Raw genomic sequence first — 14359 nt, 5'->3', positions numbered from 1 at the left:
CGCACAGAAACGCAATGGGCCCAGAAATTGTGCAGCATCCGCTTGCTCGCGCAGATGGATCGACTGCCTTCTCCAGCGATCTGTACACTGTCGTCGCCGGAGTGAACGGACCTGTTGAAGTTCAGCGACGTGATGAGCTGCCAGAAGAAGCAGCAATCGAGGTCAACCTGCGACCGATCTCCGGAGTCGGTGGACCACGGGAGCGATGGCTGGAGACTGTACTCCATGCTGTCCTCAAAAGTGTCCTTCTGGTGAACATGCACCCAAGAACCCTCATCCAGATCACACTTCAGGTCACGCACGAACCTATCCTCAAATGGCAGCGGACTGCCACCGATATCTCCATCATCCCGACACTTCTGAACGCCGCATTCGCCGCCCTTGTCGATGGAGGCTTACCACTGGCAGCGACCACCGCCGCAGCCCTCGCAATCATTCGCGAAGATGGAGAGGTCATCATAGATCCGCAAGAGAAGCAGATGTCATCTTACAAAAGCATACATGCCATGGCATTCGATCAGCACGGATCGCAACTGCTGGATGAGTCATCGGGAGAGATCACAGTCGAGAGTTGGAGGATGGTCGCGACGGCAGCTCGGCAAGCTTGCATTGCGGCAATGGCGCCCGGTGATGGAGACGCAGCAATGTCAAATGGTGGAATCGAGGCAGCGCCGTGGCTGCATGAGACATTGCGAGAGCACGCAGTATCAGCGGATGCCTGGCGCGAAGGTTGAGTTTAGGTCATGAGGAGGAGAAAACGAACACAACCGCGAACGTCTCGACTAGCTACGCTGCGGTGGAGGCAAAGCGACGCTCAGGGTCATGCATAAAAGCACACGTCACGGTCATGACAAGGTGCAAGCTGGGAGACGAGGGTTACGAGTGTAGGCCGATGGATGCCATGCCTTCATGGCTGTTGGCACTGACGCGTAGACGAGACGGAAGCCATGCGGACAGAAAGCGCATTGCTCACGAGTATTGTAAGTGTCGTGTTGTACCGTAAGTAGTCCGTGCATGTTCATTCTAGGCGGGCGCGATGGGCTTCGCAAGAAGTCGAGGAAGGAACCTAAGATTGACCGCACTTCTCCGTCTTTTCATTCACTTTCATCGCCTCCTCGACCATCACAGTGCGTTCCTCAAGGCACACTCACCCTTATCGCCTGCCTCGAGTACTCTCAACATGGGTGGCTCCAGCAAGACCAATGCCTCGATTCAGGCCTATCTCACTCCATCAACATCCCCCATCAAAGGCAATGGCACCACACCAGATCAGCAGTCTCACATTGGTGATGGTTTCACCAATGAAGAGATTCGGGAAGCGCTGAACCCTGCCCCGGTCGACTCATGGCACCCCACCGTTGAATATGCGGACTGCGAAATCAGCGACTTGTACGCCGGCCCGCGAGCAGTAACCTTCATGGGTCGTGTCGCCAACATCTTTGACTGCTCGAACACGCCAAAGACACCACGCTCGGCGAAAGGTTGTCTCAAACTGTGTGTCAAAGATGGCGGCGCCGCAATCACAGTCAGCATCTTCGGCAGCGATAAGCTGTCCGCGAAATACTGACATAGTCATCAGATTCGACTCTGGTTTGCAACTCAAGCCCCGCGGATACAACTAGGCAGCTTGGTGTCGATCTGGACAAACCACGGTATGGCAGTCCCCAAGACTGCAACCTTAGCGCTGTGATTGACATGGCTTCAGTGAGCAATGGAGAGAACGGTAATCTTGCCAGCATGACTGCTCCACTGTTCTCCTCCTTGTTTCCCGAGCGAGACCGCAACTGCCATTTCATGATACACGAAAACAGCGACGACGGCCGCTACCGCACCCCACTCGGCTACAGACAAGGCGTGCCACTGAACGGCCTCATGACCTTACAGAACTTCATTGACGGCGGCTACGATGTGGCGGATGCAAAGATCCTGGTGGTTGTGAAGAGCATCGGAGCTAGGAAGAAGAGTAAACACAATGAAGTGAAGGGCTTTAGATAGCTGCTGACGAGGAATAGTCACTCGCAAAGATGAGAGCACGACGGACAACATGAACCTTCAAGTCCACGACGACACCGCCGAGGCGACTCTTGGGCTCTGGGGCACGTCATCATTGACTCCGCACGGTAATCAAAGTAAGAGCACAGATGTTGTGGATCCCACAATGTCGACTCAAAAGTGGAGAGCTGGTGAGACTGTGCTTCTAATCCAGTCTCCAGGCTGGAAGTTCGGTCGTTCGGTGTGTCTACAAAACGAGCGAGAACACGCTACGACCATCTGACACCTGTGAGCAGACTTACCTCAGCTTCACCTCTTCCACCATCGTTGACGTCGACCCATACATCCCAGACGCAGACTGGCTTCGACGCTGGTCAATTCGGCAGAAGGTTAGGGAAGCGATCAACCCACCCTTCCCAGAAAACGTATTCGAGCCGGAGATTGTGAAGACAGGACCCATCCGCTGCCTGTTCAGCATCGCTGACCTAGACGAGTTTGCCCGATGCGCACCTGGCGAGATCTTTCAAGGCTACATGAGTGTCTTGATCATGGAGATGAAGCTGCTCGAATGCTGGAAACGCAACATGCTCCTGTCGGGCGAATGCTGCAGCATTCCAATACACGTCAACGCCATGTCTGCCACCTGCAAAGGCTGCGAGAAGGAGGTGGATCTTCGGCTGAGTCCGCGCATCATGGGGCAAGTCATCGATGAGACGGCGACTATTGCGGGTGGGAAACTGCTCTTCTCGGACGGAGCGTGGAGAGATCTGCTCGGCAGAGGGCCCGAGGACCTATTGAAGCTGAGCAACGAGGAAATCAAGTACTTGTCGGATCGTCTGCTCTTCAGCAGGGTTACGCTGTCGTTCGGGTGGACCGGTGATGAAAGCAAGGCTGGAGGACGAATCTGCATCTTCGGCGTGCGGAGCTGAGCTGGAGTTCGTCCGGAGAGGGTCGAAGGAGTTCGACATCGGAGGTGATTAGGTAGGGCTTGCCGTCGAAGATGCGGTTGTCAAGGTCGATGTGCTACATTGTGTGGGACTTACTTCGTTGTGCAGAGAGTGTCGGCACTACAGATTGTGATAATTTATAGCGCGTACTCTATACCGTCTCGTCCTCGACTTGAGAGATTGCAAGAAAGTCACATCCGTGATCACTAAGGTACCTGTCAGTTGTCAAGTCCATTGAGAACGAGGGGGCCATGATGATGATGATCCGTTGCACGAGCCACGAGGTCAAAAGACGCACGGGCCTTCTTCGGCTTCGGCCTTGTTTACCACCTCGACTTCATCACGAAACCATCCCACCCCACGCGCCATCGCTCACACATCACTACGACGCGCCATCTGAGCAACTTACGCGACAGCGTAACTTCGACAACGGAATCCTCCTCCGCTGCGTACATGTGCTAGCCTTTTTCATCGAGTGCCGGGATCGTTGGCACGCGACCGAGATTCCGCGACTTCCAACGAGATACCGTGCGATCTTCCGGGAAATGTCAATTGCGCTGACACGATCGCCGCTCGAATCATTGGGCATGAACGGAGGAGGTGCGCCGAAGCGACGCAGTGCGCGACTGTCGCAAGAGGGAAATGGAGAGAATGAGCCGCCTGCGAAGAAGAGCAAGGCCAATGGTGGAACGACGAGTACAGTGGGGACAAAGCAGCAGGATGGGGAGAGCAGGGCTGTTGCCAGCAGGAAGAAAGCAGGTGAGCTCGCGACATGGGAGCCCGTCGGTATGTCATCTGGCTAATGGATCTTGGAACAGTATACGATGAGGAAGCGGATGGATTCAGCTTCACCAAGAAGAAAGCGAGCATGCGGGCAAAGGGTCGCAAACAAACAGAAGAGATGAATGCACCGCCAGCAGTTCCTGCTTCAGCGACATCACCAGCGAAGGACATGTCAGGCACTATGCTGCCTCCCCCAATGCCGATCGAGCAGCAAGCACCGCAGACGATACAGAAGAAAAAGCGACGACAATTCGACCCGACAACACCGGAACGCGACGTACCGAAGAAGACCACGCGACAAAGTAAGCGACTATCCAACGATCCGCCAGCCGAGCCATCCCCACAACGGCATGCTCACGCGAAATCCCATGCGAACACAGAGCGCTCTCCTAGCCCTCCTCGTGCGCAGCCTGTGACTGTGGGGAAGAAGCGGAGGCAGAATGCTGAAGCCACGGCAGAAGCAGCCGAGAAGCCCATGACCATTGCTCTCCCATTTGCCGACACGCCCATAATCAGAAGGAATCGGGAGATGAGAAAGGCAAGCGCAGATAATCATCGGCGAAGTAGTGCCGGCATGCGAGGAAAGCGAGCCAGCAGTGTGATTGATGAAGGAAGAGGTCATGGTGAGTGTGGTTTGGATCCTTCTTCGGATGCGATCCCGAGTTCAACAGCTTTGCTCGCAGAGGCGCCACAGAGCTTGCTGCAACGAGTTGCAGCATCCTTTACTGGCGACTCTCTCCCGAGAATTGGAATTGTGGATCTCGGTGAGACTCCGATCAAATCAGAACATCCGGCTGACAGGTGCCCTTGCGACATAGCATTGCCTCACACAGAAGTTCCCACAGGAGAGTTTTTCAAGCACATCTCCGCCGAGCTCACCGAACCAAGACGAATGCGATGTCTGCTTGGGTGGTGTGGTACTCGGGCGATGCCCGCAAAACCTGATCCACCAAAGGAGAGTACACCTGCTGCGAATCTAGAATTCCAAGCTCTTCAAGCAGGTACGCACATCATCCCTCGTAAGTCTCGAGGCCTCAGTACTGACTTGGACGTAGCTCGTGTCATACAAGAGGAGCTTTCACTCGACCTAATATCAAATGGACTGTTGAGTGATTGGTTCTCAAGAGACGAGGCCGTGCCGCCACAGATCCCGCTGAGGAAGAAAGCAAATCCTCGGAACATTGCCAATGCGGCCAAAGCAGAAGAGTTAGAGAGGGAGCTTGAAAGGTATGGCTTGCCATCTCGCGAGGCTCTGCTGGCGTAAACTAACTCGTCCCGGCAGATTAAAACGTGAAAGAGCCGAATGGGACGAAGTTGTCCAGTCAGCGGCATCGATTGCAACAAATCCAGATAACACCGAGTCGACAGCAGAGGGCGGCGTTTCTCCTCTGCGGCCGGATCTGTTGGACAGTCCGCAACGAGCAATATTCGAGCAGCTTACCTCTTCCGCGGCCGAATTCTCCACGGAGCCTGAATCGATACAAGAACGTCTTCAGACGATATCTGGCGATCTCGAATTCGCAGTCGATATGTTTGCTCACGGCGTCCACACCCTAAGTACGACACGGGACACGGCGGACAGATTAGCAGAGAAGTCGCTCAAGGATGCCGCGGATGCTTTGGAAGAGCGGGAGAAACAGCGAGCCGCGACTGGCAAGTCCCTGGATCAGATGAACGCATTGCGAGGGTTGGCGAGAGTGCTCAATTCCCAGCAGAAGCGGGGTTGAGAAATGGAGGCGGAGTCTCGCCGCGCGAATTTGATGGAAAGAGTCATGACCCCTCGACGTGTTCATACATGCCTATCACCAGCAAACTCACAGGATCGACTTGCATTCTCTCCAGCATTCCCTTGGAGTCGAATTGCTGAGATCGCAGCTCCAGCTGGCGATCGTGCAGCCGTAGATGCGCAAATAGTCGAGCGATCAGCTGATGACCTGAGGATCACTATCACGTCAGCTTGGTTCATGAACGTGGGGATCGTGAGTGTCCACTGCCTGTCAAAGCGGGAGTTTCGCCGTGCTACGCAAGAGAGCATGGCATGCCCATGCGATGATAACGCTTGCATGGAGAGATGCTTGCTACCGAGTGATATTTCGAGAGTTGTTGCAGCACAGACGGCGTTCGAGCTGTCATGTCATGAGAGCTCGAGTCATCGAGAGTCCACACTCGCGCCCTTCTCATCATGTCTTGACTTCTTGGATACAAAAACGTCGTGCATGATGCTGAAACAGGACAGTTCAATATCTGCGTACTGCCCGATTTCTGTCTAGGTACAGGCCCTGAAGACTTTGTTGAAGGATCATGACAACTTCATCCCAATACATTGGCGCTTACTCCTAGCGCTGAACCGATGCTGATTGCTGAAGCAGCACCGTGCTGTCGATGTTGATTTCACTGGTATTTGGATCGGTCCATAGGGCTGCGCTCGAGTCAGGTCGTTGCATTTGTTTATTGCATAAACGATACTTGCAGCGCGTAGTGATGAATTCTATTGTCTTTCGCCGTGGCTGCGCGACTTCTCGATGAGGAAGTGAGGTGAAGTAGGGGTATCGACTGATGATTGGGCGGATTGCGGTCAGTCCAACGGTCGGACCACGCCCGGGTCAGAGCCCTGTCGTGCCGTGATGAGGAACTTCGAAATCTCCGCCAAATCTCCACTCACAAGCGAACGAACATGGGAACGACAAGCCTGGGAGCGGCTCGTGCTGTGTCTTTCCCATCCCACAGGGTCGCCATGGTCGCCATGGCATGACTTGCGAGTTGCGAGACCTTCCGCTGCGACCGACACAGGGGATGCTGGGTCTGTTGATGAATGCCATTGCGGTGCACGACATGAACGTCGCGCGCAGTGACAGAGGAATGCGTGACGACGGCGCCTACGACGAGCTCCAGCTCAGCAATGTGATGAGCTTGAGAAATGTCTCTGTGCATTCAGCCCATCACCAAAAGAAACCCCACCGCACGCGACCCCTTGCACCCTCACCCAAGCTGCAGTAATTTCGACAAGCGCGGCGGAAGACTTCTTCTGACCAACCGCCGTGGGCCAAGCAAGACCATTGACCGACGCCTCCGTTCGGATACGCTACAACCCTGAGGCACATCATCACTTCTCCCCTCTCTAGCCTATTCTCCGGACGCGCCTTAGCCATCGTTTTGTGCGCGCTTGGTCTCCCGCTCCCCAACCTTCGTTTAGCGTTTCGCTGGCTCGCTCCTGTTCATTGCCTATCCTACGTTGCTTTGCTTTGATCTGCGCTTAGGCTTGAGTGTGTCTGTTCTACATCGACGTCGTCTCTGACATCTTCAAGACTTTTGCTTGGATCGGACTGGATATACCGAGAAGCTCTCTGGAATCAACATCAACCCATTGCGACCTTGCCATCTCGAGGAGGAAGATCAGGACACCTGAAACGCGTGAAAGTCGAGCTTTGGGCCGAAGCTGGATGGGCATCGAAGAGCAATGCGATAGTGGAGAACAATAGACGGATACATAATTTTGCAGGCTTCGAACAGGATACGGAACTATCGCCAACATGGCTCTGGCCGTTGGATCATCTGTCCAGGGCGACCGACCGGTCAGCATTCTACCATCGATTACATGCTCAGGCTGCGGTGCAGAAATCGCAATAGCAGCTATGGGCGATCACATTTGCACACCAGGTCCGGCTTCGCCGCCTGCGCCCACACGGTCCAAAAGCAGAACATTCAGCATGAGCAGCTTGAAGTTGAGGAAATTGAGCATCAGTGGTCGAGCGCCTACAGTGATTCATCCGCCGATGCCACAGAGCGACATCATTCCACCGACCACGACCACAACTTCCAGGAAACAAGCTCGGTTACTTCCTTTGAATATCGATTCGGAAGCTGCCAACAGGCTTGGTGGAATCAGTGCTCCCACAATCCCAACACCTATGAGCGCTCGCTATGAAAGCAGAGCAGGAGACCGACCTGTCCCAGGTCGCAGCGCAACTACGCCAATGCTCAGCCAGTACGACAATCGACCACCAAGCCCGCCTTATTCATCAAATCTTGACTGTGCATTCCCGCCTTTTCCAACGTCTACTCCCACGCCCACTGGACGATCTTCTCCCAGCAGCGGGCGCATGACACCGATCGGAGGAGATCGGGCGCCGTCTCGCTCAGCGTCACGCTTGGACCAATGTCAAACTTTGGAGCCAGGACCATACGATATGCAACCGAAGAGTCCGGGCTTTCAAGCGGGGGAGAACGTGCTGCAGAAGCTAAACTCGCTGCAAAGCGGTCCATTCGATGCCGTTCGCCGCCAGGGATCAGGCAGTTCAAAAGCAAGCGGGACGGACTCAGAGAAACGACTAAACACTCCCTTGCAATCCTCAGATGATACAATGGAGAAATCGACCAACGATAAGAAGACCCCACCTCCTCGACCAGCCAGGACGTCGGAAGATGTTCTTTCACCCGAGGATCTGGACGAATTGAGTACGGGACCACTGTCCTTCATCGCGCCGGTGCCTACGCCTGAACAAGCGGAGCAGCATGTTCCCGAGGATGTTCCTCAAGAGTTCTTCAACGAGCCCGAAGAATTTTTAGACGAGCCAAGTCCGATCGAGACATTGACGGAGGTGCGATATGAGGCGCCGCTGAGATTTCCGAAAAGAAAGGAATCGTTGGCGGCGAATGTGATTCCGGAGTTCTCCATGCCGCGAATAGAACTTTCGTCTCCGAGAGATGCCAACAAAAATGGTGAGCAGATGGATCACTCGATGGAGGAATCTCCGCCAGCGCCCGAACCAACGCAGGAGACCCGGTATTACAAAGCTCACACTCCTTCGGAATCTGGATCATCTGCAACATCCACACAGCACAGCGGAAGCAGCGTGGCAAGCCCACCGAGCTCCGCTGCAAGCAGCATGGGCACATTCTCTCCCCTCAACTTCGATCTTCCCGAGTTTGCCGACGATGAAAACATGCATGTCAGCGGATTGAAGGTCCGTAACCCCATCAAGCCAGGTCTGCGGGCGGAAATGCCTGCGAGGCCAAGATCTCCGAAAAACTCGCCACCGCGGGATGCGCCTACGAGCAATTCATCCCCAAGGGAATGGCCGCCACGAGCTGCAGGAACCTCGAACACGTCGCAGGAGTTTCCAATGGATCAAAGATCTCAGCAATCTTCGACCTACGAACGCTTTCAGCCTCTGGCCACGACAAAATCTCCGTTACCTCCACATCTGGCGCTCTCCTCCACGACCAGCGCTGGCGAACTCTCACCAGCTCTCAGCCCGAGTCCAGAGTTTGGCACTTTCGGCGACTCCATCCCGCGAACGCCATCACCCGCGCCGACTCACACAGCAGGCCAACAGCCATCTCGTCCAAGGACAAGAAAGCCGAATTGTCGCGGCTGCGGCCAAATGATCGAAGGCAAATCGGTCAAGGCCGCCGACGGCCGTCTCACCGGCCGCTGGCACAAAGCCTGCTTCGTATGCCGCTCCTGCCAGGAACCCTTCGTCACCGCCGACTTTTACGTCATCAACAACGAGCCTTACTGCGAGCACCATTACCACGAACAGAACGGTTCGCTGTGTCACGGTTGCAATCGCGGAATTGAAGGCCAGTATCTCGAGACAACAAGCTCCACGCGCTACGGCACCACGGATCGCAAATATCATCCAAGGTGTTTCACGTGTAGTGACTGTCGCCAAGTGTTGGTGGACGACTACTTCGAGATCCAGTCGAAAGTGTACTGTGAACGTCACGCGCTCTATGCCATGCGGTCGCAGCATCGACAGCAAGGACCGCCCACGACGGGCACGGCATTGGGTCCATATGGTCAGTCTGATCGTCGACAGTTGATGGCTGAACGACGTACGACCCGGCTCATCAATCCGATGATGGCGTAGATCTTCCAGGAAAAACCTGCACACCGTCAACGACCACATTCGCTCTACTTCCGACATTAACAGCACTTTATCTCACTCGTTCCTCGAGGGAGAGCCGGACTTCTTCGAACGAATCTTCCAATCTGCTGCATTTGTGCGCTACATTCCACCGTACGCCTCATCGGCGTTGCATCGCATCGCATCCATCATATCTCTAGCCTTGGTCACGACCGGGCTGTGGAGGATGATTTCCTATTTTCTCCGTTTTGGTGGCCTCATTGTGTTTAAGAGAAGTTCTGCTTGTCGATACCCAGTCTCGTTTTTGTTGTACATTATCGTCCTTCTCAGCCATCATTAGAGCGGGTGGAGGGTGGAGGAGTCGGGAGGAAACCAGGAGAATGAGGACAGCATTCGTGAGCGAAGCAAACTGTCGGCTAATGTTGCTACTCCTTAAATCTGCTTAAGGCCTAGGAATTGCAAGATCAGTGTTCACGATATATCTCGCTTTCCTTCGTACATCGTGACCATCCGTTCCATTCTCGACATCAAAGCCCGAATCGGGACGACCTTCGAACGATCCCTGTCGCTCCCGAAGTCGCACAAAACCGTCAACAAATCGCACAAGATTTGCGATTCTCGGCGATGACCAGGTTGACCTGGGAGATTGAGCACCTCCAGGCTTAATAGATTGTCATTGTCATGTGATGATACACTAGAGGGAGCAGGACACCGATCATCCTTGTTAGATATCCATTACCCTGCGTGAAGATCTCTAGTTGGATGTACTGTTGCTCTCACTGTCCAGATTGGCTGGCCCGGCGACTTTGAGACGAGAACAACCGTTTCAAAAACGATGCACAGTGTGATGCACGAAGGGCATTTAAATAATGTAGACGTCACCTCGAAGGCTCGAACTTGTGGGAGCGGTCTCTTGAACTTTGGCTCTTCGCTCTTCAAAGAGCACAAGCTGGCTGCGATCGCAATTTCTGCTCCGTCCTCTTTTTTGATACTTCGAGCAATCGAGACTGGAACTCGTCAAAAGAGTCAAAGTTCGGGCCGGAGAAACGAGACTTGGGCATTGACGGCACTCTCTATTTTTAAAGGTTGGCGAACGATCGGAAACGTCACCCGTAGAGACAGCTCTCACGATCATTGTTTCGACTGGCACGGATGGCGACACACACGAAGCAAAGCGAGCGTAGGACGAACGCTGGCTGCGTGGCACCACAAGTGGACGTCCCAAGCGACTGGGTGAGGCTGGCGCCTCTGTCTCAGTCAGTGACTGTGAGGACGCGTGTATGCGTCTTCGATTTTGGGAGTTTGGCGAATGTGATGTCGACTTGTCGATCTCCGTTCTCGGCATGTTCGTTTGGGGGTTCGGGATGGTACAGCCGGGGGGAGAGGTTGTCGGACAATCTCTCCAAACGTTCCGACGTTCACGGAGCTCTTCAGGTATACATGGCCAGTACACACATATACGCCTCTGCGCCGGCCGCTGTCCTTCTCTGACGGCGGGCGGCGGGATTGGCAGACATCATCGACGCATGGTGGTGCAATTGCTCGGTTGGAGCGAAAAGTGGCATCAAATCAGTGAAGGCTGGGATGGGGCGGTCGGGAAGCAGCACCAGGCCAGGGTTGGTGTGTGCTGTGTTTGTCGCACCCGCAGCTCAATCAGGAGCTCCTGTGCCCGTGATGATGCTGAGACGAGGATTGGAAGACTCGGTCGGAGAGAAGCCCTACTAGTAGTGCTAGACTCTACGCTGTGGTGAGATTTGATTTTGGGCCAATAAGTCCATGGCGATGGGAGGGAGAGAGAAGAACAACGAACTCGCGGTCAAGACATTTCGACTGCAGCACCTCGAACCCATTCGACCTCCGTCCTGTCGTTTATATGAGAATATACATCTATTCAAGTGGCCTGGCCAGTCAATTCTCGCGAATACCACGCATGCTGGGCGAGGAGGCACAACCCTGCACTCTTTTACCCACTACCGAACCCGGCCAGCCCCCATCCCTCACTCCCATCGCACAACGCTCCGCTTCCTCCCCTCCCAGACTCGCGCCAAACGTCCCTTCCTCCCTTTTTCCTCTTTCTGCCCGGTCCCCGCCTTGCCACTCTTCGCACTTGCCTCGCGATTTGTCCGTTCTTCCTCCCGTGACAAGAAGAGAAAGAGAGCAAGAAACATCATCAGCACCAAGAGAACCCCAGCCCGCTAGCTTCGTCACTTTCATTGGCCAAAGCGCAATAGCGGACCACTGCTTGTGGACGGATACGCCGATCTACTCCACCGGCCTACCAAAGTTACTGTGCGCGACACCAATCCGGAGTTCTCCTTGCCTCGCTCCTCCAACCTCACCTTTTGTGTTTCTCACGCCCACCTTTGGCTCTCCCGCATCGCCATCCACTCCCGGCGGCACTGCTCCCTGCCTCGCCGCCCCTTCGACTTGCTGCCGTCACACGTCGCGACCCTCGCCGCGATCCCGTACACCGCCTGTCAGCCTCTTTGCCCGCGACGGATATCGAAGGGAAATTCCGGCCGCCGCATCTGACACCTGAAACCAGCAGTCAACTGCACCAGTGCACCTTCTGGCCGTCTTCCTTCCGCGCAGTGGGCTCTGCAGGTGAGTTCGAGACAAGAAATACCGGGTCCCTGAGGGTTGCATCTGTGCCGAGCCGTCGCCGCTGGGATGACCGGGTCGCTCACTCGACCGTCTGTCGCGATGCTTCTCGCTTTGGATTGGCAGCTGCGTCGGCCATTGCAGCAGTCTGGAGAGATGCAGTTCCGACGGTCAGGCGGCCGCGATGGCTGCGATCTTCATGCGAACCATCAGCAGACCGGCGCATGAAAAGACAACATTGCTGACGTTAATAATGTAGACCTTTTGATCACTCGACCCGAACCACGACACAAAACCGATATACGTCTCTTCTACGCTTGAAGCTCTTACACCTCGCCTGCCGACAATCAATCGCGACATCCGCCATCTCCTGCGCACGTCGCTGCGCTACTACACGTCAAGATGGGTTGCGGTCAGAGTTCAGAGTCCAAGGAGGGCAAGCAACGCAATGAAGAGATTGAGAATCAGTTGAAGAGGGACAAGATGAATCTCCGGAATGAGATCAAGATGCTGCTATTGGGTGCAGGAGAATCGGGCAAATCAACGATACTCAAACAGATGAAGCTCATTCACGAGGGTGGATACTCGCGTGACGAACGAGAGAGCTTCCGCGAGATCATCTTTTCCAATACTGTGCAATCCATGCGCGTCATACTAGAGGCCATGGAGAGCTTAGAATTGCCATTGGATGATCAGCGAGCCGAGTACCACGTACAGACCATCTTCATGCAACCGGCGCAAATTGAAGGCGATGTTCTCCCACCGGAGGTCGGTCAAGCCATCAAGACTCTGTGGTCAGACGCTGGCGTCCAGGCTGCTTTTCAGCGAAGCCGAGAATATCAACTCAACGACAGTGCGAAATACTACTTCGACTCGATCGACACCATTGCCTCGCCGACATACATTCCTTCCGACGCCGACGTCCTTCGCTCCCGTGTCAAGACGACTGGAATCACAGAGACGACTTTCATCATTGGAGATTTGACATATCGCATGTTTGACGTCGGTGGACAAAGATCCGAGCGAAAGAAGTGGATACACTGCTTTGAGAATGTCACAACGATTCTCTTCCTGGTGGCCATTTCCGAATATGACCAACTTCTGTTCGAGGATGAGACTGTGAACCGGATGCAGGAAGCCTTGACTCTGTTCGACTCCATTTGCAACAGCCGATGGTTCACCAAGACCAGCATCATTCTCTTCCTGAACAAGATCGATCGATTCAAGGAAAAGCTACCGGTGTCTCCGATGAAGAACTACTTCCCAGACTACGAAGGTGGACAGGACTATGGCGCGGCCTGCGACTACATTTTGAACCGATTCGTATCGTGAGTGCTGCTGACATGGGAGAAATCGCTGCGATTATGACTGCTAACGTGCCTCTCAGACTCAACCAACACCCAACGAAGCAAATTTACACCCACTTCACATGTGCGACCGATACGATGCAAATACGATTCGTCATGGCGGCAGTCAACGACATCATCATTCAAGAGAACCTGCGCATGTGCGGACTGATATAATCAGCCGTGTCTTGTGAATCAATCTTGAGTGGTGGTGAGACCATCACAGCTGAGGAGGCCGCGCACTCGAGTACGCCCAGGATCAGCACGAGCCGTGCCCAGTGTGGACTCTGTGCCATGGAGAACTTGGTGGCCAGATTCTTTCCCTCACACAACACTCACGCAAATACACAAATACACAAAGTCCTCCGCACTCCAATGGGACCCAAGGAATGAAGGTCGAAGAACATTATGGATACCAAACCGGAATGCGGCGTTTTCGCGAGGCGCAAGGAGACGTCTCGCTGTTTTTCTTTTGCCCCGGGCATTATTTAGCGCTGCGAGCAGATTTATTGTTTCCATTGCTCGTGCGAAGGAGGATGGTCGAGGGAGACGATCTGAAGATTCTCATGATATGTGGGGTGGCGGGTTCGAGAGCACGGGCAGTGCGAGAGATGGTCGAAGGAAAAATTCTGGTGCTCTTCTGGAGGCAAAAGAAGTGGTATGGACGCGGGCGGACGGGTATGGACGGCTTCCGATGGCCGTGTGAGAGAGAGAGTATATCCCTAGTCCTTTTCACTAGCATGCGTAACTTGTTGCCCTCTGTTGATCCTGCTCAGGTATCTTCTTTCGGCATTGCGGCCTTTATCTGCAAACGGATAGA

The 14359-nt window shown here is 54.3% G+C and overlaps 5 protein-coding genes across 5 annotated transcripts; all 5 read left to right on the top strand.

Moving 5' to 3' along the window:
- Positions 1-41: 41 nt before the first annotated feature.
- On the top strand, positions 42-647 carry MYCGRDRAFT_30576 (uncharacterized protein; the record flags this gene model as incomplete). The annotated part of the gene is made up of 1 exon (XM_003857371.1): positions 42-647. A coding segment is annotated over one exon (606 nt), but the record flags the coding sequence as incomplete, so codon positions are not given.
- A 533-nt stretch (positions 648-1180) lies between these two features.
- Positions 1181-2921, top strand: MYCGRDRAFT_83707 (uncharacterized protein; the record flags this gene model as incomplete). The annotated part of the gene is made up of 6 exons (XM_003857372.1): positions 1181-1525; positions 1580-1652; positions 1706-1963; positions 2013-2100; positions 2179-2233; positions 2289-2921. The coding sequence occupies 6 exons, from the start codon at positions 1181-1183 to the stop codon at positions 2919-2921; spliced, it is 1452 nt and encodes a 483-aa protein (XP_003857420.1).
- Positions 2922-5151: 2230 nt separating this feature from the next.
- Positions 5152-5552, top strand: MYCGRDRAFT_102358 (uncharacterized protein; the record flags this gene model as incomplete). Its single annotated transcript, XM_003857373.1, has 1 exon — positions 5152-5552. The coding sequence occupies one exon, from the start codon at positions 5252-5254 to the stop codon at positions 5447-5449; it is 198 nt and encodes a 65-aa protein (XP_003857421.1).
- A 1700-nt stretch (positions 5553-7252) lies between these two features.
- Positions 7253-10006, top strand: MYCGRDRAFT_107138 (uncharacterized protein; the record flags this gene model as incomplete). The annotated part of the gene is made up of 1 exon (XM_003857374.1): positions 7253-10006. The coding sequence occupies one exon, from the start codon at positions 7253-7255 to the stop codon at positions 9593-9595; it is 2343 nt and encodes a 780-aa protein (XP_003857422.1).
- Positions 10007-12595: 2589 nt separating this feature from the next.
- Positions 12596-13923, top strand: MgGpa1 (G-protein alpha subunit; the record flags this gene model as incomplete). The annotated part of the gene is made up of 2 exons (XM_003857375.1): positions 12596-13521; positions 13581-13923. 2 exons carry the CDS (start codon positions 12596-12598, stop codon positions 13714-13716), a joined length of 1062 nt encoding a protein of 353 aa, XP_003857423.1.
- Positions 13924-14359: the final 436 nt, after the last annotated feature.

This window comes from Zymoseptoria tritici, chromosome 1, assembly GCF_000219625.1.
Source record: "Zymoseptoria tritici IPO323 chromosome 1, whole genome shotgun sequence".
In the NCBI taxonomy this organism is placed as follows: Eukaryota; Fungi; Ascomycota; class Dothideomycetes; order Mycosphaerellales; family Mycosphaerellaceae; genus Zymoseptoria; species Zymoseptoria tritici.
Note: the sequence above shows the minus strand (reverse complement) of the source record. Positions and strands in the feature narration are given on the sequence as shown.